Here is a 26564-nt window from a genome sequence, read left to right as displayed (position 1 = left end):
CTCCCCACTCTCTGAATCTCCTCTATCTCAGTCTCTCCCCACTCTCTGATACTCCTCTATCTCAGTTCCTCCCCACTCTCTGAATCTCCTCTATCTGTCTCTCCCCACTCTCTGAATCTCCTCTATCTCAGTCTCTCCCCACTCTTTGACTCTCCTCTATCTCAGTCTCTCCTCACTCTCTGAATCTCCTCTATCAGTCTCTCCCCACTCTCTGAATCCCCTCTATCTGTCTCTCCCCACTCTCTGAATCTCCTCTATCTGTCTCACCCCACTCTCTGAATCTCCTCTATCTCAGTCTCTCCCCCCTCTCTGAATCTCCTTCATCTGTCTCTCCCCACTCTCTGAATCTCCTCTATCTCAGTCTCTCCCCACTCTCTGAATCTCCTCTATCTCAGTCTCTCCCCACTCTCTGAATCTCCTCTATCCCAGTCTCTCCCCACTCTCTGAATCTCCTCTATGTCAGTTTCTCCCCACTCTCTGAATCTCCTCGATCTGTCTCTCCCCACTCTCTGAATCTCCTCTATCTGTCTCTCCCTGCTCTCTGAATCTCCTCTATCTGTCTCTCCCCACTCTCTGAATCTCCTCTATCTCAGTCTCTCCCCACTCTCTGATACTCCTCTATCTCAGTTCCTCCCCACTCTCTGAATCTCCTCTATCTTTCTCTCCCCACTCTCTGAATCCCCTCTATCCCAGTCTCTCCCCACTCTCTGAAGCTCCTCTATCTGTCTCTCCCCACTCTCTGAATCTCCTCTATCTGTCTGTCCTCACTCTCTGAATCTCCTCTATCTCAGTCTGTCCCCACTCTCTGAATCTCCTCTATCTCTGTCTCTCCCCACTCTCTGAAGCTCCTCTATCCCAGTCTCTCCCCACTCTCTGAATCTCCTCTATCCCAGTCTCCCCACTCTCTGAATCTCCTCTATCTCAGTCTTTCCCCACTCTCTGACTCTCCTCTATCTCAGTCTCTCCCCACTCTCTGAAGCTCCTCTATCTGTCTCTCCCCACTCTCTGAATCTCCTCTATCCCAGTCTCTCCCCACTCTCTGAAGCTCCTCTATCCCAGTCTCTCCCCACTCTCTGAAGCTCCTCTATCCCAGTCTCTGCCCACTCTCTGAAGCTCCTCTATCCCAGTCTCTGCCCACTCTCTGAAGCTCCTCTATCCCAGTCTCTGCCCACTCTCTGAAGCTCCTCTATCCCAGTCTCTCCCCACTCTCTGAAGCTCCTCTATCCCATTCTCTCCCCACTCTCTGAAGCTCCTCTATCCCAGTCTCTGCCCACTCTCTGAAGCTCCTCTATCTCAGTCTCTCCCCACTCTCTGAAGCTCCTCTATCTGTCACTCCCCATTCAGTAATGCTCCTTTATCTCAGTCTTGAGTTTGGTGACATGCAAATATATAAGTTTGAACTGATTTGTTTTGCTGAATATTGTGTAATCTGGATGGATTACGCAGATATTTCCGTTATAAACCAATCACACAGTACGTCAGTTTAATTGAGATCATCTTCCTTTTGATTGCATCCTTCCATTTATATTTTTAGAAATGTTTTAATTGAAGCCAGTCTCCCCAGATGTTCAACAGTTGCTAAAAAGGGTTGGTGTGTCTGTTAGTGTTAAGGAGTTGGAGTAAACTTTTAGAAATGTTAACAAATAGTACTTTTCCATCATCAGCCTGTTGTTCAACTGCTCAAACCATGGATCGGTAACAGTTCAATTTCATTAGTCCTCATTTATTTATTAAAATATTCAAGCAACGTTCAAGTTAATAATTGTGAGAACTGTTTCTCCTCTGCGAAGGTGCTGCCTCTGCTGCAGTTCCACCAGCCCCAGTAGCTCACTGGTGCCTTCATCCATTCTTCCGATATGAGCTGGACTGTGAGTGTAAGCAGTCAACTTCATTGTCATGAGGGGAGGGCATGAGTATCACAGACAAGCCTGATCCTGTCCTCTACTATCTGCAGGTTTCAGTGGATCATAGCTACCAATGGGATTCCTGACTGCTTCTCTTTCCCCCACCCACAACCTAGAGATTCTGTAACCCCACCCTCTCCCCCACTTGAAATCAGCTAATTAAATACAGACTGAGATTGGGTTTAGAGCTCTCATGCTTGGACTGTGGCTCAGCATCACACACATGTGACTCAGCTATCAGCACCAATTAGGATTCAGCCTAGACCCTTCTGGCACACTCTGGTTTGCTCCCATACCGACCCACTGAACTCAAATGTTTGAATTTTGAAGCCAGCTCTTACTTTAATGTACCTGCTTTAAATTTATGTGTACACCATTGAAGACATGCTACTTTGACGCACTCATTTATTAGGTCAATTTTGATGGGCAAGTTTCATTTAAATTGACGCTGTACATTACACTGTGTGTAAAAGATTTGAGTTTTCACTTTGTGGAAGTTTCAACTCACCATTAAAGTTGATAAAATGAAAATTCACTTAATTGTGTATGATACCTATTGCTCCAAGAACCTCTCGCAGAATTGTATGCCTGTGTATGTTTCTGTATGTGCCATTAACGCTTAGCTTTTCTGAGTGTTGTATGCATCCTCCGTTTAACAGGATTGGCAGCACCATTGCTCAGTGGCAACTGTGTGAACCAGTTATGATTGATGCAAACTGGACGCTGCTGAATCATAGCTGCTTAATCTGGTGGGAGTTGACTGAAGGCTCACTGTAATGTCGAGGGGGGGTGGTGCTGGGGAGGTGGTGTACAGTGAAAACTGATATTCATTCTCTTGCTGTGGAAGCTGCTGAATACAGCACGATTGACCACATGGTCACTCTACTGTGGGATGACTACTCAGCATGGGTGCTGTGGAAGGCTGACCACTTCCTTGCTGTGTCAGGAACTGACCGCCTGCTTTGGTGAGGAATGACTGCTCGCTCGCTTATTTGCTCTGAAGGGAGCTGCTCAACAACATTTTTTTTGTTTGTTTATCTTTCCCTTCTTAGGCCTCCCTTTCTTCCCCTCCCCAGCTCCTCGGTTTGGTTGAGAGAGGCTGGACAGGCAGGCCACCTTCACCTGGGCCTCGGCAGTGCTTCTTGTGGTTAATTGCTGTGGTAGAAGTCCCATCCCTGGGACTCAGTGTAACCTAGATTATTCTTTCTTGTTAGAACAGTTCCATCCACTTTGTAGCTGGGTGCTAGAAGGACCACAAGAGCGGCCTGAGTTGACTTCCTCGATTTTCCCTCTTCTCTATTCGGTGCCCTTGCCTTTCGTGGTCCAGCTGAGATCAGGAATTCAGCGTGTGGAGAATCGCAGTGCACGAACCTCCATCCTACTACTCCGCGGAACAGCACGTTGGTACACTGCCAGGCTGCCGAATGTTTTAATGTAACAAAGCAATGCTGATGCTGCTAATAACTTGATCAGGGATTTCCTTCAAAAAGCTGAGTGTGAGATCGCAACCTCAGTTTGAATGTGCTGCCCCAGATTTTAAACACAAGTATTTCCTGCTCTGCACAACCATGAGCTGTTGGCTGCATGAAGTCAGAGTGGACAGAAGCAGAGCTTTGTGTGCTGGACTGACTATAGCTGAAGAATGTGCTTCTTTTAACTGTCCTGTGTAGTTTCGGATGGTTTGCGTGGCTAAGGCCAACTGACCACGTCTGCTTTAATGTTTATTCACTTGATAATATTGCAGGTGAAATAAAACTGAATATGGCAGCCTTCTTTAAAGGGGGAATGCAGCTGCAAGGGTAATTACTATCACTGATGGGCATTGTAGAAGGGGAAGACATGGAACCTAAGCTGCACTTTATCTTTGAGATTAATAAAGCTAACTGGTCATTCGATGAAGCAGCTCAAGGCCACTTTATGCCCAGTGGATCTGCTCTGTACCTCCTGCCTGAAATGGGAGTTTTACAGGAGACCTTCAGATAAAGATAAACCAAAAAACCAGTGGGAATGGGTGGGCAAGTAATCAAATGTGATGTCTTTTACCTATGGAAGTGGCAGAAGTTCATTGGTACTAATACACCACTGTTAAATATGGTTAGCCAATACAACAGCAATCCTCTTAAACTACTTTTCTTTTATCTTTTCTCTTAGACAGACCACATTGGCCGTTTACTTTATGACCTTTGCAGGGATGGTGATCTTCACATTCACGCTTAACTTGGGTCACCTGTGGATTGTCTTCCTGACTGCTGGGGTGCTAGGGTAAGTAGCAACATGTGCTTCACCCTGTTGCATTCTAAGGTAATAGAACAGAGATTTGGGGGTGTATATACACAGGTCTTTGAAGATGGCAGCACAAGTTGAGAAAGCTGTTTAAAAAAGCATATGAGTTCCTCATATAAATAAAGGAATAGAGTACAAAATTAAGAAGGTTATGCTAAATCTTTATAAATCTCTGCTTCGGGCCCAGCTGGAATATTGTGTTCACCACACTTTAGGAAGGATGCCAAGGCGTTGAACATGGTGCAGAGGAGATTTACTAGGATGGTATCAGGAATGAGGGACTTCAGTTACGTGGAGAGACTGGAAAAATTGGGATTGTTCTCCTTAGAGCAGAGGAGGTTAATGGAAGATTTGTTCAAAATCATGAATGGTTTTGGTAGAGTAAATCATTCAAAGCCTTCAAAAGGGAATTGGATAATTATCTGAAAGGAAAAAATTTTCAGGACTACAGCAAGGATGTCTTACTACAGTTATACAGGGCCTTGGTGAGACCACATCTGGAGTATTGTGGACAGTTTTGGTCTCCTTATCTGAGGAAAGATGTTCTTGCTTTGGAGGGAGTGAAAGGAGATTTATTAGGCTGATTCCTGGGATGGCACAATTGACGTATGAGGAGAGATTGGGTCAATTAGGCCTATTTTTTTAATTCATTCATGGGATGTGGGTGTCACTGGCTATGCCAGCATTTATTGCCCATCCCTAATTGCCCTTGAGAAGGTGGTGGTGAGCTGCTTTCTTGAACCGCTGCAGTCCATGTGGGGTAGGTATATCCACAGTGCTGCTAGGAAGGGAGTTCCAGGATTTTGACCCAGCGACAGTGAAGGAACGGCGATATAGTTCCAAGTCAGGATGGTGTGTGACTTGGAAGGGAACTTGCAGGTGGTGGTGTTCCCATGCATCTGCTGCCCTTGTCCTTCGAGGTGATAAAGGTCGCGGGTTTGGAAGATGCTGTCGAAGGAGCCTTGGTGCGTTGCTGCAGTGCATCTTGTAGATGGTACACACTGCTGCCACTGTGCGTCGGTGGTGGAGGGAGTGAATGTTTGTAGATGGGGTGCCAATCAAGCGGGCTGCTTTGTCCTGGATGGTGTCGAGCTTCTTGAGTTGTTGGAGCTGCACCCATCCAGGCAAGTGGAGAGTATTCCATCACACTCCTGACTTGTGCCTTGTAGAATGTGGACAGGCTTTGGGGAGTCATGGGGTGAGTTACTCGCTGCAGGATTCCCAGCCTCTGACCTGCTCTTGTAGCCACGGTATTTATATAACTACTCCAGTTCAGTTTCTGGTCAATGGTAGCCCCTAGAATGTTGATAGTGGGGGATTCAGCGATGTTAATGCCATTGAATGTCAGGGGAGATGGTTAGATTCTAACTTGTTGGAGATGGTCATTGCCTGGCACTTGTGTGGCACAAATGTTACTTGCCACTTATCAGCCCAAGCCTGGATATTGTCCAGGTCTTGCTGAATTTCTACATGGACTGCATCAGTATTTGAGGAATTGCGAATGGTGCTGAACATTGTGCAATCATCAGCGAACATCCCCACTTCTGACCTTATGATTGAAGGAAGGTCATTGATGAAGCAGCTGAAGATGGTTGGACCCAGGACACTACCCTGAGGAACTCCTGCAGTGATGTCCTGGAGCTCAGATGATTGACCTCCAACAACCACAACCATCTTCCTTTTGCGCTAGGTATGACTCCAACCAGAATAGAGTTTTCCCCCTGATTCCCATTGACTCCAGTTTTGCTATTCACTAGAGTTTAGAAGAATGAGAGGGGATCTCATAGAAACCTATAAGATTCTAACAAGACTAGACAGGCTAAATGCAGGGAGGATGTTCCCGATGACTGGGGAGTCCAGAACCAGGGGTCACAGTCTCAGGATACGGGGTAAGCCATTTAAAACCGAGATGAGGAGAAATTTCTTCACTCAGAGGGTGGTGAACCTGCGGAATTCTATACTGCAGAAGGCAGTGGAGGCCAAGTCATTAAATATATTCAAGAAGGAGATAGATATATTTCTTAATGCTAAAGGGATCAAGAGATATGGGAAGAAAGCGGGAACAGGGTACTGAATTAGATGATCAGCCATGATCTTTTTTGAATGGCGGAGAAGGGCCGAATGGCCTACTCCTGCTCCTTTTTTCTATGTTTACAGGGGAAAGGCGGCGGAGTAGGACTAGGTGCAGAGAGCCTCCATGGACATGATAAGCTGAATGGCCTCCTGTGCTGTATAATTCTATGATTAGAATCTGTGCTGGGGCGAGGGTGGTTAATGAGAGAAGCAATGCTTTGCGCATGACAAAATTATTTTAACTTGAGGAAGAGCAAATCATGCAGAATAGTATCAAGGTTGAAAAAGTAGGAGGAAAGAAGGAAAGTGGGCTCACCTAAACTAGTTGCTCTGGTATCGTACAAAAACAAAACACTGCAGATGCTGGAAATGGTAACCCATCACTTCATGCAACTGTACTTTCACAAACAGTGTTTTTTGCTTCGATTACGTTGTCTTTTGTCTCTGATATCTGTGGCTCACTTGGTAGCACTGCTGTCTCTGAGGCAGAAGGTTGTTGGTTTAAGTTCCACTCTAGAGCCTAAACACAAAATAAATCAATGCTGAAACTCCAGTGTAATAGTGAGTGTTTCACTGTTAGAGGGGCAGTACTAAGGGAGTGCTATTTTCCAGATAGGATATTAAATGAAGACCCCATTAGAAATAGTAGTAGGCCATTTGACCCCATGAGCCTGCTGTGCCATTCAATAAGTTCATGGCTGATCTTATTGTGACCTTAATTCCAATTTCCTGTCTGACCCCCCCACCCCACCCACATAGCCCTTGGCTCCCTTGTAGTAGAGGTGTGCAAAGGAAACCTGACCCGAACCCAACACATGGTGTTGGGTCCCGTCGGAGTCAGGTCAGGTGGCAGGCAGGCCTTCACCCATGTACCGATATAAAGGCCTGCCACCCGACCCCGTTCCGACGACATGTGTCGGTTTCAGGTTGGGTCGGACTTCCGGGTCCGGAATTTGGGCTCGCGTTGGGTTTCCTTTGCATACCGCTACCTGGTAGATCAAAAATCTGTCTAGATCAGCCTTGAAAATAGTCAATGAGCCAGCCTCCACTGCTCTCTGGGGAAGAGAATTCCAAAGATTAACAACCCTTTAAGAGATGAAATTCCGCCTCGTGTCAGTCTTAAATGGGAGACCTCTTATTTTGAAACAGTGCCCCCTAGTTCTAGATTCCCCCACGAGGGGGAACATCTTCTCAGCATCTACCCTGTTAAACCCCCTCAGAATCTTATATATTTCATAGAGTTATACAGCACAGAAACAGGCCCTTCAGTCCATCGTGTCTGTGCTGGCCATACAGCACCGAACTATTCTAATCCCATATTCCAGCACTTGGCCCGTAGCCCTGTATGCTATGGCGTTTCAAGTGGTCATCTAAATACTTCTTAAATGTTGTGAGGGTTCCTGCCTCCACCACCTCTTCAGGCGTTCCAGATTCCAACCACCCTCTGGGTGAAAAAATGTTTCCTCAAATCTCCCCTAAAAATAAGATCAATAAGATCACCTCTCATTATTCTAAACTCCAATAAATATAGGCCCAACCTGCTCAACCTTTTCTCATAAGACAAACCCTTCATCCCAGGAATCAGCCGAGTGAACCTTCTCTGAACTGCTTCCAATGCAAGTTTATCCATCCTTAAATAAGGTGACCAAAACTGTACTAGATGCAGTCTCACCAATGCCCTGTATAGCTGTAGAGTCATTTATGACATAGAAGGAGGCCATTTGGCCTATCAAGTCCATGCTGGCTCTCTGCGGAGCATTCCCACTCAGTCCCACTGCCCCGCTCGATCCCCATAGCCCTGCAAGTTTATTTCCTTTAAGTACCCATCCAATTTCCTTTTGAAATTATTGATTGTCTCCACTTCCACCACCCTCGTGGGCAGCGAGTTCCAGGTCATTACCACTCGCTGCGTAAAAACATTCTTCCACACATTCCCCCACATCTTTTGCCCAGAACTTTACATCTGTGTCCCCTAGTCCTTGTACCATCAGTTAATGGGAACAGTTTTTCCTTGTCTAACTTATCTAAGCCTGTCGTAATATGTACACTTGTATCAAATCTCCCCTCAATCTCCTTTGCTCCAGGGAGAACAAATCCCAGCTTTTCCAACCTAACCTTGTAACTAAAATTCCCATCCCTGGAACCATTCTAGTAAATGCCCTCTGCACCCCCTCAAGGACTCCCACATCCTTCCTAAAGTATGGTGACCAGAACTGGACACAATACTCTAGTTGGGGCCTAACCAGAGCTTTATAAAGGTTCAGCATAACTTCTCTGCTTTTGTACTCAGTACCTCTGTTTATGAATCCCAAGATCCCATATACTTTACTAACCACTCTCTCAATATGTCCTGCCACATTCAACCATAATGTACATGCACCCCCAGGTACCTCTGTCCCTGCACACTCTTTAGAACTGTGCCATTAAGTCTATATTGCCTCACCCTATCCCTTCTGCCAAATGGTATCACCTCATACTTGTCAGTATTAATTCCATCTGCCACTTCTCTGCCCAGTCTGCTAGCCTATCTGTCCGGTTGCAGGTGGTTCGTATCATCTTCACTGTTTGCCACTCCTCCAAGTTTGGTGTCGTCAGCAAATTTTGAAATTCTACTCTGTATTCCAAGATCCAAGTCATTTATATATAGCAAAAAGCAGTGGGCCCAGCACTGACCCGTGGGGAACAGCACCGTCTACCATCCTCCAGTCTGAAAAATAGTCATTTACCATGACTTCCTGTTTTCTGTCCTTGAGCCAATTTTTTATCCAACTGGACACTGACCCTCCTATTTCATGAGCCGCAATTTTGTTAACCAGCCTTTTATGTGGTACCTTGTCAAATGCTTTCTGAAAATCCATGTAGACAACATCCACCACATTCCCTTTATCAACCTTCTCTGTTATTTCATTAAAAAAATTCAATTAGATTAGTCAAGCACGATCTGCCTTCTACAAATCTGTGTGGGCTCTCCTTAATTAACTCAAACCTCTCCAAGTGTGTGTTGATTTTTTCCCTGATTATTGTTTATAAAACCTTATCCACCACTTCCCTACTTTTATACTCCATCCCCCTTGCAATAAAGGCCAACATTCCATTTGCCCTCTCATGGACATGATGGTACTATTTCGAAGAAGAGCAGTGGATTCGCCCTAGTGACCTGGGCAATACTTGTCCCTCAATCTACATCACAAAAGACGATTATTACATTGTTGTTTGTGGGAGCTTGCTGTGTGTAAATTGGCTGCTGTGTTTCCTACATTACAACAGTGACTACACTTCAGAAAAGTACTTCCTTGGTTGTAAATGTCCTGTGGTGGAGAAAGGTGCTATAGAAATGCAAGTCTTTTTCTTTATTACTGTGCCTTGTAGTCATTTCAAACATTTTCTACTCTGTAAAGAAGTTCTTCCTAATGACAGTTAATACAAAACTTACTTTTCACCAGTTTTCATATTTGTTCTCTGATCCTACTTCCTGGGTTTACTTTGTAATAGAACCATAGACAAAAGTATAGCACAGAAGGAGACCATTCAGCCCAAATGGTATTTGGCCCATATTCCCTTGAGCAAAGGTTCTGTCAAACAGTCCCTTCAACCTTCTCCAGCCTCCCTACCTTAAGTCAAGTAAATTTCAGGCACACTTACCAAATATTATTTGCTGCATTTGGAGCAGTTGTTTTCCTTTTGGGATCACAAGGTTCCATCATATTCCACATAGCGATCCATCATCTCTCAGCTTATCATAATGAATTCCCAGTCCTGCTCCTGTTTTTTCAAAGTATTAATCCATCTGCTGGCCGACTGTCAGAGGAACTGTTAATGTCCAGGAACATAGAAACAGGAGTAGGTCATTTAGTCCCTCGAGCCTCTTCCACTATCATGAGATTGTGGTTGATCTGAAACCCGACAACATTTACCTGCCTTTGCCCCATATCCCTTAATACCTTTACTTAACAAAAAGCTATCAATCTCAGATTTAAAAAGAACAGTTGATCTAGCAATTGCCATTTGCGGAAGAGAGTTCCAAACTGTTACAACTCTTTGCGTGTCAAAGTGTTTCTTAATTTCACTCCTGAAAGTTCTGGCTATAATTTTTTGAATATGCCCCCTCGTCCTAGTCCTAACCAGCAGAAATAGTTTCCCCAATCTACCCTCTCTGTTCCCCTTAATATCTTGCAAAAGTCAATCACATCACCCCTTAACCTTCTAAATTCCAAGAAATACAGCCCTAGTTTGTGTAATATTGCCTCGTAGCTTAACCCTTAGGGTCCAGGTATCATTCTGGTAAATCTACACTGCACATCCTCCAAGGCTAATATACCCTTCCTCAGGTGTGGTGCCCAGAATTGTTCACAGTAACTCCAGGTGTGGTCTAACTAGTGCTTTGTTTATCTGAAGCATGACTTCTACCCCCTAGTATTTTAGTCCTCTAGATATAAAGATCTGGATCCATTAGCCTTTTTGATTATTTTCTGTACCTGTTCATGGCATTTTAATGTTGGAGAGAGAAGCAGAGTTAACGTTTTAGGTCATGACCTTTCATCAGAACTGAAATGTGTTTCTCTCTCCATAAATGCTGCCTGACCTGCTGAGTATTTCCAGCAATGGCAGATGGAGTTTAATCCGGACAAATGTGAGGTAATGCATTTTGGAAGATCTAATACAGGTGGGAAGTATACAGTAAATGGCAGAAGCCTTAGGAGTATTGACAGGCAGAGAGATCTGGGCATACAGGTCCACAGGTCACTGAAAGTGGCAACGCAGGTGGATAAGGTAGTCAAGAAGGCATACGGCATGCTTGCCTTCATCGGTCGGGGCATAAAGTATAAAAATTGGCAAGTCATGCTGCAGCTGGACAGAACCTTAGTTAGGCCTCACTTAGAATATTGCGTGCAATTCTGGTCGCCACACTACCAGAAGAACGTGGAGGCTTTGGAGAGGGTACAGAGGAGGTTTACCAGGCTGTTGCCTGGTCTGGAGGGCATTAGCTATGAGGAGAGGTTGGATAAACTCGGATTGTTTTCACTGGAACGACGGAGGTGGAAGGGCAACATGATAGAGGTTTACAAAGTTATGAGTGGCATGGACAGAGTGGATAGTCAGAAGCTTTTTCCCAGGGTGGAAGAGTCAGTTACTAGAGGACTTGGGTTTAAGGTGCGAGGGGCAAAGTTTAGAGGGGATGTGCGAGGCAAGTTCTTTACACAGAGGGTGGTGAGTGCCTGGAACTTGCTGCCGGGGGAGGGGGTGGAAGCAGGTACGATAGCGATGTTTAAGAGGCATCTTGACAAATACATGAATATGATAGGAATAGAGGGATACGGACCCCGGAAGTGCAGAAGGTTTTAGTTTAGACAGGCATCAAGATCGGCGCAGGCTTGGAGGGCCGAATGGCCTGTTCCTGTGCTGTACTGTTCTTTGTTCTTTGTTGTTCATTTTCTGTTTGTGTTTCAGATTTCCAGCATCTGCAAAATTTCACTTTTGTATACCTGTTTTAAGTGTTGATTGAGGGACAAATGTTGACCAGAATACTGGGAGTATAGTGCCGTAGTATCTTTTACATTTAGCTAAGAGGGCAGACAGGGCCTAGGTTTAACGTCTCATCCGAAAGCCAGTATCTCTGACAGTGAACGCAAGGAGTAGGCCGCATGGCCACTTGAGCCTGCTCCGCTAATCAATAAGATACATCGACTTCACTTTCACGCCAGATCCCCATATTCCTTTATTCCCTTCGTGCCAAAAATCTATCAACCTCACTCTTGAGTGTACTCACTGACTGAGTATCCACAGCCCTCGGGGGTAGAGAATTCCAAAGATTCACAGCCCTCTGAGTGAAGAAATTTCTTCATCTCAGTTTTACATGGTCAACCCCTTATTCTGTGACTATGATGCCCAGTTCTGGACTCCAGCCAGGGGCAGCAGTCTCACAGCATCTCCGCTGTCAAGTCCTCTAAAAATTTTACATGTTTCAATGAGATCACCTCTCGTTCTTCTAGACACCAGAGAATATAGACCCATTCTACCTAATCTCCCCTCAGGGCAGCCCTCTCATCCCAGGAATCAATTTGGTGAACCTTTGTTGCACTCCCTTGTATACTTCCTTAGGTAAGGAGACTAACATTGTATACAGTACTCATTGAATGTTTTCAAAAAGGAGTTAGATATAGCTCTTGAGTCTAAAAGGATCAAAGGGTATGGGGCGAAAGCCGGAACAGGTTACTGAGTTGGATGATCAGCCATGATCATAATGAATGGCGGAGCAGGCTCGAAGGGCCAAATGGCCTACTCCTGCTCTTATTTTCTATGTTTCTATGTTTCACGATGTAGGCTCATCAAAGCCCTATATAATTGCAGCAAGGCTTCCTTACTCTTATACTGATGTCCCCTTACAGGAAATGCCAACATGCCATTTGCCTTCCGAAATACTTGCTCTACCTGCTCATAGAAGAACTCCCAAATCCCTCTGAATTCCAACTCATTTACTCATCTCTCATCTTTAAAAAAATTCTGCTTTTCCATTCTTCATACCAAAGTGGATAATTTCACCTCCTCACATTCTACTCAGTATGCCACCTTCTTTCCCAATCACTAAACCTATCTATATCCCTTTGCAGCCTCTTTACGTCTTTCTCACAGCTTACGTTCCAACCTAGCCTTTGTATCGCCAGCAAACTTGGATATATGGCACTTGGTCCCTTGTCTAGGTCATTGACGTAGATTGTAAGTAGCTGAGGCCCAAGCATTGATCCTCACAGATAACATTCCCTCCAATTCTTTTTCAAGTGTGCAGGCCATTTCTTTAAGTGTATAGCACCTTTAAATATTTTTGCACAGTCGTGTCTATGCGGTAATTTTAAGGTCCTGACTTGTCATAGAGTCATACAGCACAGAAAAAGGCCCTTCGGCCCATCGTGTCTGTGCCGGCCATACAGCACCGAACTATTCTAGTCCCATTTTCCAGCACTTGGCCCGTAGCCTTGTATGCTATGGCATTTCAAGTGCTCATCTAAATACTTCTTAAATGTTGTGAGGATTCCTGCCTCTACCACCTCTTCAGGCAGTGTTCCAGATTCCAACCAACCTCTGGGGGAAATTTGTTTTCCTCAAATCCCTTCTTAACCTCCTGCCCCTTACCTTAAATCTATGCCCCCTGGTTATTGACCCCTCTGCTAAGGGAAAAAGTTTCTTCCTATCTAACCTATCAATGCCCCTCATAATTTTGTATACCTCAATCATATCCCTCCTCATCCTTCTCTGTTCTAAGGAAAACAACCCTAGCCTTTTCAGTCTCTCTTCATAGCTGAAATGCTCCAGCCCAGGCAACATCCTGGTGAATCTGCTCTGCACCCTCTCCAGTGCAATCACATCCTTCCATAGTGTGGTGCCCAGAACTGTACACAGTACTCCAGCTGTGGCCTAACTAGTGTTTTACAGCTCCACCATAACCTCCCTGCTCTTAAATTCTGTGCCTCGGCTATAAAGGCAAGTATCCCATATGCCTTCCTAACCACGTTATCTACCTGTGCTGCTGCCTTCAGTGATCTATGGACAAGTACACCAAGGTTCCTCTGACACTCTGTACTTCCTAGGGTCCTACCATCCATTGTATATTCCCTTGCCTTGTTAGTCCTCCCAAAATGCATCACCTCACACTTCTCAGGATTAAATTCCATTTGCTACAGCTCCGTCCATCTTACCAGCCCATCTATAATCGTCCTGTAATCCAAGGCTTTCCTCCTCACTATTTACGACACAACCAATTTTCATGTCATCTGCGAACTTACTGATCATACCTCATATATTCATGTCTAAATCATTAATGTACACTACAAACAGCAAGGGTCCCAGCACCAATCCCTGCGGTACACCACTGGTCACAGGCTTCCACTCGCAAAAACAACCCTGGACCATTACCCTCTGCTTCCTGCCACTAAGCCAATTTTGGATCCAATTTGCCAATTGCCCTGGATCCCATGGGCTCTTACCTTCTTAACCAATCTCCCATGCGGGACCTTATCAAAAGCCTTACTGAAGTCCATGTAGACTACATCAACTGCTTTACCCTCATCTACACATCTAGTCACCGCCTCGAAAAATTCATTCAAGTTAGTTAGACACAATCTCCCCCTGACAAAGCCATTTTCTATGTTTCTATCTTTTTCTTTAATGGATATCTAGTGGGTAAGTAAACCAACTTCACGCCTTTCCTGTGTTTGAATGCCCAGTCTTTTGGTGAGATGCACAGAAAATAGGAGCAGGAGTAGGCCATTCGGCCCTTCGAGCCTGCTCCGCCATTCATTATGATTGGCTGATCATCCAACTCAGTAACCTGTTCCCGCTTTCCCCCATACCCTTTGATCCCTTTAGACTCAAGAGCTATATCTAACTCCTTCTTGAAAACATACAATGTTTTGGCCTCAACTGCTTTCTGTTGTGGCGAATTCCACAGGTTCACCAATCTCTGGGTGAAGAAATTTCTCCTCATCTCAGTCCTGAAAGGTTTATCCCGTATCCTTAGACTACAACCCCTGGTTCTGGACTCCCCCACCATCGGGAACATCCTTCCTGCATCTATCCTGTCAAGTCCTGTTAGAATTTTATAGATTTCTATGAGATCCCCCTCACTCTTCTGAACTCCTGGTGTTGTGGTTCAGCAGGGCAACCCGGATAGCAACTTCCTGATTTCCATGTTTAACCGCGCACATGCAATCACTAGAAGTTGCTGCCAAGTTTAGCCTCGCCATTATTCTTGACAGAAAATCCCGGCCATTGTCTCTTGCCCTGAGAGAAGAACATAGGAACAGCCGTATATCCCCTTGAGCCTGCTCTGCTATCCAATTAGATATTGTCTGATATGTACCTAAACTCTTTTTTCCTGCCTTTACTCCTTATTCTTTGATACCCTTGCCGAACAGAAATCTATCTATCTCAGTCTTGAAAATTCCAATGGTCCCACAGCATCCACAAGCTTTTGGGGATGTATTGAGCGGATGTGGGGTTTGGGGGAGGTGGGGTTGAGTTCTGGATTTCTACTGCTCTTTGTGCCTCCTGAATTTGCTCCTGAACGGCATATCTCTAATTTGAAGATTATGTTCCATCATTCTGAATTTCCCCAGCAGAGGAACTAGTTGTTCTCTATCTATCCCATCAAATTCTTTGAAAATTTGAAACAATCTTTTGTTGTGAAGGAAATAAGAAATGCTGGAAATACTCAGCAGGTCTGGCAGCATCTGTGGAGAGAGAAGCAGAGTTAACGTTTCAGGCCAGTGACCCTTCATCAGAACTGGCAAATATTAGAAATGTGAAAGGTTTTAAGCAAGTAAAGTGGGGGTGGGGAAAGAAATAACAAAAGAGAAGGTGTTGATAGGACAAGGTCACAGAGAATAACTGACCAGAAGGTCATGGAACAAAGGCAAACAGTATGTTAATGGTGTGGTGAAAGACAAAGCATTAGTACAGAGAGGGTGTTAATTGACAGAAAAATGAACAGCCCTGGGCTCCCTTTTATGTTAACTGCCATTCTATTCTTGTGTTCTCTCTTTACCAGTGTCAGTTTGTTCTGATGAAGGGTCACTGACCTGAAACGTTAACTCTGCTTCTCTCTCCACAGATGCTGCCTGACCTGCTGAGTATTTCCAGCATTTCATGTTTTTATTTCAGATTTCCAGCATCTGCAGTATTTTGCTTTTATTTTGTTGTGAAGGTACCGATTTCATGTTGTGGTGTATTTCTACAGGTACAAGTGGCCATTCTTCCTGTGTGAGCCTCCAGAATGTTAGAGTTTATGTCCCAATGAGGGAATGGGGGACATTGCAGCTTAGACCAATTCTACTGTTACAACTTAATTTGATTAGAATTGCCGAAATGAGGTGCAGAAACCCTGATTCCTCTGCCTTCATCCATATTTCTGCACGCTGTCCAATCGAGAAACTAAGGCAATACATATAAAAAGGAAGCTTTTAGAACAAGCTTAGGAGAACGATAGACCAATTAGCATCAGTGGTAGGAACAATAATCAAATCCTTAATCAATGCATAATAGAAAACATGTAGAAACTGAAAATATTATAAATAGTAGCCAGCACGGATTCCAACAGGGAAGGTCCTGCTTGACCAACCTTATTATACAATCTTTGAAGAAGCAACAGATAGGGTAAATAAGGAGAGCACAGTAGAACTGGATTTCCAAAAAAAGCCTTTGATAAGGTACCTTATAATCAAGGGACAAGTAAGAGAATGGATAGTGAGCTGGCTACAAAGCAGAAAACAGAAAGTAGGGGTTAAAAGTAGTTACTCAGACTGGCAAAAAGTGGGTAGTGATGTTCCACAGGGATCAGTGCTGGGATCACTGTTGTTAATCATTAACATAAATAATTTGGACTCCGGAATCAGAAATGAAATTTCAAGATTTACTAAGGACACAAAATTGGGTGGAGTTTATACGGAGGAATGCAACAAAATACAGTCATTAATAAACTTGTGGAATGGCCGTGTTATTGTCAAATGAACTTTAATATATGCATTTTTGGTAGGAGGAATAAGGATGCCAGATATTTCTTAGAAAATAATTGTCTAAATGGGGGTTGTGAAACAGAGAGAGATGTATGAGTACAGATACATAAATCACAAAACAAAGCAACGCAGGTTAATAACGCCAAAAAAAAGCAAAGCACTCAGGTTTATTTCTAGAGGCATAGCATTGAAAAGCAGAGAAGTTATGTTAAACATGTATGGAAACGTGGTTAGACCACACTTGGAGTACTGTGAACAATTCATTGAAAATGATATAGAGGCACTAAAGAAGGCACAAAAAAGATTTAGTTTAGTGATACAGCACTGAAACAGGCCCTTTGGCCCACTGAGTCTGTGCCGACCATCAACCACCCATTTATACTAATCCTACACTAATTCCATATTCCTACCTCATCCCCACCTGTCCCTATATTTCCCTACCACCTACCTATACTAGGGGCAATTGTTAATGGCCAATTTACCTATCAACTTGCAAGTCTTTGGCATGTGAGAGGAAACCGGAGGACCCGGAGGAAACCCATGTAGACACAGGGAGAACTTGCAAACTCCACACAGGCAGTACCCAGAATAGAACCCGGGTCGCTGGAGCTGTGAGGCTGCGGTGCTAACCACTGCGCCACTGTGCCACCCCTATTTACTAGAATGATACCAGAACTGAGAGGTTATACCTGCCAGGAAAGATCGAACAGGCTGGGACTCTATTCTCTAAAAAAGAGAAGACTGCGGGGGGTAACGTGATAGGAGTCTCCAAGATTCTGAAAGGGTTTGATAGGGTAGACATGGAAAAGATGTCTCTACTTGCAGGTGAGATCAGAACTAAGTGGCGCAGTGGTTAGCACCGCAGCCTCACAGCTCCAGGGACCCAGGTTCGATTCTGGGTACTGCCTGTGCAGAGTTTGCAAGTTCTGCCTGTGTCTGCGTGGGTTTTCGCCGGGTGCTCCGGTTTCCTCCCACAGCCAAAGACTTGCAGGTTGATAGGTTAATTGGCCATTGTAAATTGCCCTTAGTGTAGGTAGGTGGTAGGGAATATGGGATTACTGTAGGGTTAGTATAAATGGGTGGCTGTTGGTCGGGACAGACCCGGTGGGCCGAAGGGCCTGTTTCAGTGCTGTATCTCTTAAAAAAAAAAAATTCAATAGGGAATTCAAGAGAAATGTCTTTAGCCAGAGAGTGGTGAGAATGTGGAACTTGCTACCACAGGGAGTGGATGAGGTGAATAACATAGATGCATTCAAGGGGAAGCTGGATAAGCACATGACGGAGAAAAGAATGGGTTAGATGAAGATGGGTGGGAGGAGCATAAACACTGGCATGGACCTGTTGGGCCGAATGGCCTGTTTCTATGCTGCAAATACTTTGAGGGGGGGTCATTTTTTTTACAATCTTCTAAACTGAAAGGAATACAAGCCAATTTAATGCAACCTGACTTCATAATATAACCTTCTAAGCCCAGGTTACTATTCTCATGAATCTGTGATGCCCTCCCTCCAAGACTAGTATATCATTCCTGAAGTGCGGTGCCTGGAACTGAAGGCAGTACTCCAGATGGGATCTAACTAGAACTCTGTACAGTTGTAACATAACTTTCACCCCTTTGTATTCTAGCTCTCGTGAGATGAAGACCAACATTCCATTAGCCTTTTTGATTGTTTTTTGTAGCTGTCCACTAGTTTTTAGTGATTTGTGCTCTTAGACTCTGAAATCTCTCTGTTATTCAACAATATCTAGTTTCTCACCATTTATAAAATAAACTGATTTCCAATCTTTCATGGGTCCCGAGTGGATGACCTCATATTTCCCATATTGAACTCCATTTGCCATAGATTTTCACACTTCAGCTGGATAGACTCTAGGGTAGTGCATTCAGTGTGGCAGAAATATGTATCCTTAATTTAGCTAGTTAGTCATAGTTTCAGTTTTGTTCCAGTAGATGCCTCTACTATAGGTATGCATTACACTTTTGTAACAGTTCTTTAGAACCTTCTCCATTAAATTGTTAGTGACCATCAGCCCATTTTCCTTCATCCTGAACAGAAAAGTTTGTGCTGCCGTGCAATCAGAGCTCTTCGCTGGAGCACTGCATGTATATAAATCATATGTCCAGGTATTGGTCAGTTTCCAACCCAAAGCTGATTGTTACTAATTTTAGTTCCATTGAATTTGCGCTTGGTATGATGCACTGGTGTAGTGGTGATTTTGGACTCGTAATCAAGAGGCCTGGACTAATGATCAAGAGAATATAAGTTAAAATCCCACCATGGCAGTTTGAGAATTTAAATTCAGTTTAAAAAATCTGGAAATAAAAATCTACTATGAGTAACAGTGACCATGAAGCTGTTGAGTTATTGTGAAAAACAAAATGGCTTACTAATGTACTTTAGGGAAGGAAATCTACCATCCTTACCCCTTTGAGACTCTGTCCCACATCAACATGGTTGACTCTTGGCAATCCTCTGAAGTGGCATAGCAAGTGGCATCAAATGCAGCAGCTCAAGAAGGCAGACCACCAACACCTTCTTAGGGCAACAAAGGATTGGCAATAAATGCCAGCCTTCCCAGGGATGCCCACATCCTGAGAATGTTTTTTTAAAAATTCATACTGTGTGATACTTGTTTGCCAAGTTAACTATTGTTTCTCATGCTGTCACTCCCTCCTCCTATTTCATTTTCAGGTTCTTTATGACTGGTTACCTGCCACTTGGCTTTGAGTTTGGTGCAGAACTTACCTACCCTGAGTCTGAAGGAACATCTTCGGGCCTGCTTAATGAATCTGCACAGGTAAAATACACTTGCACATTCATTCCTCCTCTTTTGTGATCTTCCATCTTTGCATTAGAGTCATAGAGTTATACAGCACAGAAACAGGCCCATCGTGTCTGTGCTGGCCATCAAGCACCTATCTATTCTAATCCCATTTTCCAGCACTTGGCCCGTAGCCTTGTATGCTATGGCGTTTCAAGTGCTCATCTAAATACTACTTAAATGTTGTGAGGATTCCTGCCTCTACCACCCCTTTAGGCAGTGTGCTCCACATTCCAACCACCCTCTGAATGAAAATCTTTTTCCTCAAATCCCCTCTAAACCTCCTGCCCCTTACCTTAAATCTATGCCGCTGGTTATTGACCCCTCTACTAAGGGAAAAGGTTTCTTCCTATCTAACCTATCAATTCTCCTCATAATTTTGTATACCTCAATCATGTCCCCCCTCAGCCTTCCACTCTCAAAACAACCTTCGACCATCATCCTCTGCCACGAAGCCAATTTTGGATCCAATTTGCCAAATTGCCCTGGATCCCATGGGCTCTTACCTTCTTAACTAATCTCCCATGCGGGACCTTCTCAAAAGCCTTACTGAAGTCCATGTCGACTACATCAACTGCTTTACCCTCATCTACACATCTAGTCACTGCCTCGAAAATTCAATCACGTTAGCTGGACACAATCTCCCCCTGACAAATCCCACCGCGGCAGATGGTGAAATTTGAATTCAATTAATAAATCTGGAATTAAAAGCAAGTCTAACGGTGACCATGAAACCATTGTTAAGTGTTGTAAAAACCCATCAGGTTCACTAATGTCCTTTAGGGAAGGAAATCTGCTGCCCTATATGTGACTCCAGACACACAGTAATGTGGTTGACTCTTAAATGGCTTAGCAAGCCACTCAGTTTAAGGGCAAATGGGGGTGGGCAATAAATGCTGGCCTTGTCAGTGATTCCCACATTGTTCGCCCCTGATAACACTTGACTCCCTTGTAGATCAAAAATCTGTCTAACTTGAATATATTTAATGACCCAGCCTCCACTGCTGTCTGGGGAAGAGAATTCCAAAGATTAACAACCCTCAGAGAGAAGAAATTTCTCCTCATCTCCAACTTAAAAGGGAGACCCTTATTATGAAACGTCCTCTCAGCATCTATCCTGTCAAGCCCCCTCAGGATCTTGTATGTTTCAATAAGATCACCTCTCATTCTTCTAAATTCCAAAGAATTTAGGGCCAATCTGCACAACCTTTCCTCACAAGGCAACCCCTTCATCCCAGGAATCAATCTAGTGAACCTTCTCTGAACTGTCCCTTTATATGAAGAAGTGCTTCCTGACAGCACCCCAGATGATAAAAGTTTCTTAACACTCAGTCATCTGTGCTATTGCTATCCACTACAATGTTGACAACATTTGCTATTTGATCATTTCAACTTGGTAAGTCATGCACTTCATGCAAACATGACTCAGCTCCCCAGTGTCCATAAGTGGCGGCACAGTGGCGCAGTGGTTAGCACCGCAGCCTCACAGCTCCAGCGACCCGGGTTCAATTCTGGGTACTGCCTGTGTGGAGTTTGCAAGTTCTCCCTGTGTCTGCGTGGGTTTTCTCCGGGTGCTCCGGTTTCCTCCCACATGCCAAAGACTTGCAGGCTGATAGGTTAATTGGCCATTACAAATTGCCCCTAGTATAGGTAGGTGGCAGGGAAATATAGGGATAGGTGGGGATGTGGTATGAATATGGAATTAGTGTAGCATTAGTATAAATGGGTGGTTGATGGTCGGCACAGACTCGGTGGGCCGAAGGGCCTGTTTCAGTGCTGTATCTCTAAACTAAACTAAACTAAGAACATCTTGGATACAACTCGCATGTTATCCACTATTCACTTAAGTCACAATGGTTTCAAGATTACAAATGTAAAGCCATCACGTGAAGCCTGTTAAAAAAAAAAACTACTCCTATCTGCCTTTAATAGTCAACATACAGACTGGTGTTATCATTCAACAAAGACTGTCATTGGTTACAAGGGTGAGCATATAGTAATGAGCTCGCCCCGAACTATAACACTAAACAGTGTGGCACCTTCCACTCAGCAAAATACCCCCCCTTACATCTGCTGGGTTACATCAATCAAAAGTTATCTACAAGCAGCATCATGCGCTGTTCTCAGTCAACACTAACCATCACTTATCCATGTCAGCCTGCAACCAGTGAAACTTCAGGAAAGATAATTGGACTTTATTCAACTGTTGAATGAATCATTGTTACTTCCCCATGGCATAACATTGTAATCAAGGAAGCTTACAAATACTTATGCGGCACCCTCTACAAAGCATTAAGAGGGACCAGTATCAAAATTTGACGATGATACTATAATAGAAGGTATAATTAATTCTTTAGAAGAGCAAATTAACTCCGATGGAATATTGATGAGTTGAGGGAGTGGGCTAAAATGTGGTAGTTGGAATTCAGTGTCAGAATGAGGTGATGCTTTTTGGTAAAAGAAATATCAGCATTGGAGTGAAGGAAGGCTCAGGGCTGTGGAAGAGCGGGTTTACAGGTCATTAAAGGCAGCTCCTTAGGTTTTTCGACAGCCTTTTCAACCTAACAAAATTCCAAGCTTTATCATAAGAGGTAGAGAATATAAAAGTGGAGACGTAATGGTGATTCGATATAAAACTTCAGTATGTTCACAGTTGGAGGACTGTGTGCAGTTTTGGGTTGGAAAGATATTGAAGCTTTAGAGAGGGTACAGCACAGGATGTTGCTTGGTATGAGGAAACACAAATACAAAAAAAGACTTAAAAAGTTGAGGCATTATGCATTAGAACAGCACAGTTTACAGGGCGATATGATGGAAGTGTTTAATGTTAAGAAAGTAGGTAGAAGCAGACTTTCTGGTAGTTGAGGGTGTAGAACAAAAAGCCATAGACAAAAGATTAAATGTAGGAGATTGGATATGTGGATGAAGAGATGTGGGATAAAGGTGATTAGGACTTTCTGCTTGCATGGAGGGTAAAACACTGACATAGACAGGTTGGGCTGAATGGTTTGTTCCATGTTGTAACTTCTGAGATCTATCACAAAGCAATGACCTTCTTGAGCGTAATGGCTCTCTCACTCTCCGTTTCTTTCTCAATTTCTCCACTGCCTATGGCATTGTTGGCCACTTCAACCTTCTGTCACCTCCATCCTATGCAGTCCACCCCTGTCACTGTTCTAATCTAGATCAGCTCAAGTTGGTGCAATGCAGAAATTGAATTATTTAAGGTGTCTTCTTTGTTACATGCAGTGTACCCAAGGACTTTATCTTTGACCTCCTCTTTGCCATTGACTTATTAGTTCTCAGTTGTTATCATCTGAAAGCTTGGGGCCAACTTCAATGTATGCTGATGACGTTGTACCTCTTACTTTGATCTCCAGGAAGTTGCTAAGTACGTGATTACCTTCCTACCATCAAAATTTCCTCTAAGTTAATGTTGACAAAACTGAGGCCACTAATACTTAATAAGGCTTTTACCTTGTTGTCATTGCCTGCCAACTCAGGCTAGATCTATGTGTGGGGCCACAGGAAATGGGCAAGGTACTAAATGGGTGATTGATGGTCGGCACAGACTCGGTGGGCCGAAGGGCCTGTTTCAGTGCTGTATCTCTAAACATAAACATAAATGAGTTCTTTGCATCAGTATTCAGCGAAGAGAAGGACTTGGTGGATGATGAGTCTAGGGAAGGGAGTGTAGATAGTCTGGGTCATGTCGTTATCAAAAAGGATGAGGTGTTGGGCGCCTTGCAAAGCATTAAGGTAGATAGGTCCCCAGGGCCTGATGGGATCTACCCTAGAATACTGAGAGAGGCAAGGGAAGAAATTGCTGGGGCCTTGACAGAAATCTTTGCATCCTCATTGGCTACAGGTGAGGTCCCAGAGGACTGGAGAATAGCCAATGTTGTTCCTTTGTTTAAGAAGGGTAGCAAGGATAATCCAGGAAATTATAGGCCGGTGAACCTTACGTCAGTGGTAGGGAAATTATTAGAGAGGATTCTTCGGGACAGGATTTACTCCCATTTGGAAACAAATGAACTTATTAGTGAGAGGCAGCATGGTTTTGTGAAGGGGAGGTCGTGTCTCACTAACTTGATTGAATTTTTTGAGGAAGTGACGAAGATGATTGATGAAGGAAGGGCGGTGGATGTTGTCTATATGGACTTCAGTAGAGGCTTTGACAAGGTCCCTCATGGCAGACTGGTACACAGGTTGAAGTCGCACGGGATCAGAGGTGAGCTGGCAAGATGGATACAGAACTGGCTCGGTCATAGAAGACAGAGGGTAGCAGTGGAAGGGTGCTTTTCTGAATGGAGGGATGTGACTAGTGGTGTTCTGCAGGGATCAGTGCTGGGACCTTTGCTGTTTGTAGTATATATAAATGATTTGGAGGAAAATGTAGCTGGTCTGATTAGTGAGTTTGCGGACAACACAAAGGTTGGTGGAGTTGCAGATAGTGATGAGAATTGTCAGAGGATACAGCAGGATATAGATCGGTTGGAGACTTGGGCGGAGAAATGGCAGATGGAGTTTAATCCGGACAAATGTGAGGTAATGCATTTTGGAAGATCTAATACAGGTGGGAAGTATACAGTAAATGGCAGAATCTTTCGGAGTATTGACAGGCAGAGAGATCTGGGCGTACAGGTCCACAGGTCACTGAAAGTGGCAACACAGGTGGATAAGGTAGTCAAGAAGGCATACGGCATGCTTGCCTTCATCGATCAGGGCATAGAGTATAAAAATTGGCAAGTCATGCTGCAGCTGTACAGAACCTTAGTTAGGCCACACTTAGAATATTGCATGCAATTCTGGTCGCCACACTACCAGAAGGACGTGGAGGCTTTGGAGAGGGTACAGAAGATGTTTACCAGGATGTTGCCTAGTCTGGAGGGCATTAGCTATGAGGAGAGGTTGGATAAACTCGGATTGTTTTCACTGGAACGACGGAGGTGGAGGGGCAACATGATAGAGGTTTACAAAGTTATGAGTGGCATGGACAGAGTGGATAGTCAGAAGCTTTTTCCCAGGGTGGAAGAGGGGACATAGGTTTAAGGTGCGAGGGGCAATGTTTAGAGGGGATGTGCGAGGCAAGTTCTTTACACAGAGGGTGGTGAGTGCCTGGAACTTGCTGCCGGGGGAGGTGGTGGAAGCAGGTACGATAGCGACGTTTAAGATACATCATGACAAATACATGAATAGGATGGGAATAGAGGGATACGGTCCCCGGAAGTGCAGAAGGTTTTAGTGTAGACAGGCACCAAGATCGGTGCAGGCTTGGAGGACTGAATGGCCTGTTCCTGTGCTGTACTGTTCTTTGTTCTAGATTTGGAGGTGCAGAACCTCTGCCGGACTGTTCGACCATAAGCTAAGCTTCCTCTCCAACATTCATTCTGGTACCAAGACCACTTTGTTCCACCTCTGTAATGTTGCCTGTCTCCATCTTACACCTTCTCCACTACCAGTAAACACTCTTCCATATCTTCTTCCTCAAAGTCCACAGTTTTTTGAGTCTGAATGTTTTTTTGTGTCTCAGAGGCATCACCCTGCAGTTTGAGCACTGTTGTTGCTGCTGCTGCTTTCCTGTTTTCAACAATTCTTGGTCCCATCCTTGGTCTTTTTTTCCCCCTTTGAAAATAGATTTACTTTATCTTCCCCACCCCCCTCTTTTTCAAAACTCAGAGATGTCAAACTGGAATTGCCTTTGTTACTCTTGTCTGAATCCTTTCTGCTGCCCCTTGAACATTTCAATCTCTCCCAGATTCAGTACTCAATGTCAAGTACCAGTGCCACTTCCTTGGAACTCATCTGATACTCTTCACTGTGTAATCACATTTACTATTTTAGTACTGACGTGTATTTCTTTCTAATTATCTGTATTAAATGCCATTCTTCTTCATTCCAGCATCTTCATCCCACACATATCAAAAGTCACAAGGGATGACGTCTCTTTAAGACAGTTTGACAAATGGGATGGTACCTGTGTGACTTTTCCCTTCCCATGCTATATAAGGCACCTGCACTGGGCTGACAGCATTTAGTTTTCTTTGTTGTCAACAATCAGGACATTCCTCGCTTTTGTTTCATATGATAAAGTCCTCGTAATTATCGTATGAATAGTGACTTGTTTCTTTTTATTCAGTATCTTGCACATTGTATAGTGAAAAAGATGGGTTTTCAGCACTATTACTGTAACAGTTAGTAGGGTAAGTATCACTTATATCAGCTGAGAAACTGGTATTTTCACTTCCTCTGGGTTCTTTTATGTAAAATGACGTAAAGTGAAGTGCACTATCTGTGGTGAGTATGGATATTCACATCCCATTGCAGGATGCTGTGCTACAGCAAATCACTTGCCCTAAAAATTGCTGATGGCCACAGTCTGAGCTTCAGAGCCTCCTGAGCATCCATAATGTCTAGTGCCTTTCATAGAGCCCAATGTGGTGCTGGCTGGCTTTGAACACTGCACTCTTGTGAAGCCCCTGCAGTTCTCACAGGAACTTCTTGGAGGTTCCCCTTCACTAGTGGCAGAGTGTTGGGTAACTACAGTCACATTCACGTTGGAAATGGCAGTGCTGGCTATCACCGCGGAAGTACAACTGCAAACAGTACTGAGAGCAAAATACAATGGATATTTGAAATCTGAATAAAAATGAGGCTACAGTTTCAAATTGTTAAACTCAATATTGAGTCCAGAAGGTTGTAAATGCCTCATCGAAAGATGAGTGAGCTTCATCAGAACACTGCAGGAGGCTATTCTTGATAAGCAAGGGGTGAAAGGTTATCGGGGTTAGGTGGAAATGTGGAGTAATCAGTTCAGCCATGAACTTATTGAATGGCGGAGCAGACTCGAAGGGCTGAGTGGCCTACTCCTGCTCCTAATTCGTATGTTCGTATGTTGTTCATAACCGAGTGATCTTAGTGGGAGCAAGGTTGAGAATTAAAATGACAAGCACCTCTAAGTTCGGGGTCATGCTTG

The 26564-nt window shown here is 44.1% G+C and overlaps 1 protein-coding gene across 2 annotated transcripts in view; it reads left to right on the top strand.

Annotated features, from left to right (window-relative positions):
* The window catches only part of flvcr2a (FLVCR choline and putative heme transporter 2a), a 347150-nt gene that overhangs the window by 221902 nt on the left and 98684 nt on the right, over window positions 1–26564 (top strand). For both annotated transcript variants that reach the window (XM_068038429.1, XM_068038428.1), the window contains exons 6-7: window positions 4056–4166; window positions 19459–19564. In XM_068038429.1, coding sequence (XP_067894530.1) covers window positions 4056–4166; window positions 19459–19564 — 217 coding nt within the window. The remainder of the gene's footprint in view (window positions 1–4055; window positions 4167–19458; window positions 19565–26564) is intronic.

This window comes from Heterodontus francisci, chromosome 9, assembly GCF_036365525.1.
Source record: "Heterodontus francisci isolate sHetFra1 chromosome 9, sHetFra1.hap1, whole genome shotgun sequence".
Lineage (NCBI taxonomy): Eukaryota > Metazoa > Chordata > Chondrichthyes > Heterodontiformes > Heterodontidae > Heterodontus > Heterodontus francisci.
Note: the sequence above shows the minus strand (reverse complement) of the source record. Positions and strands in the feature narration are given on the sequence as shown.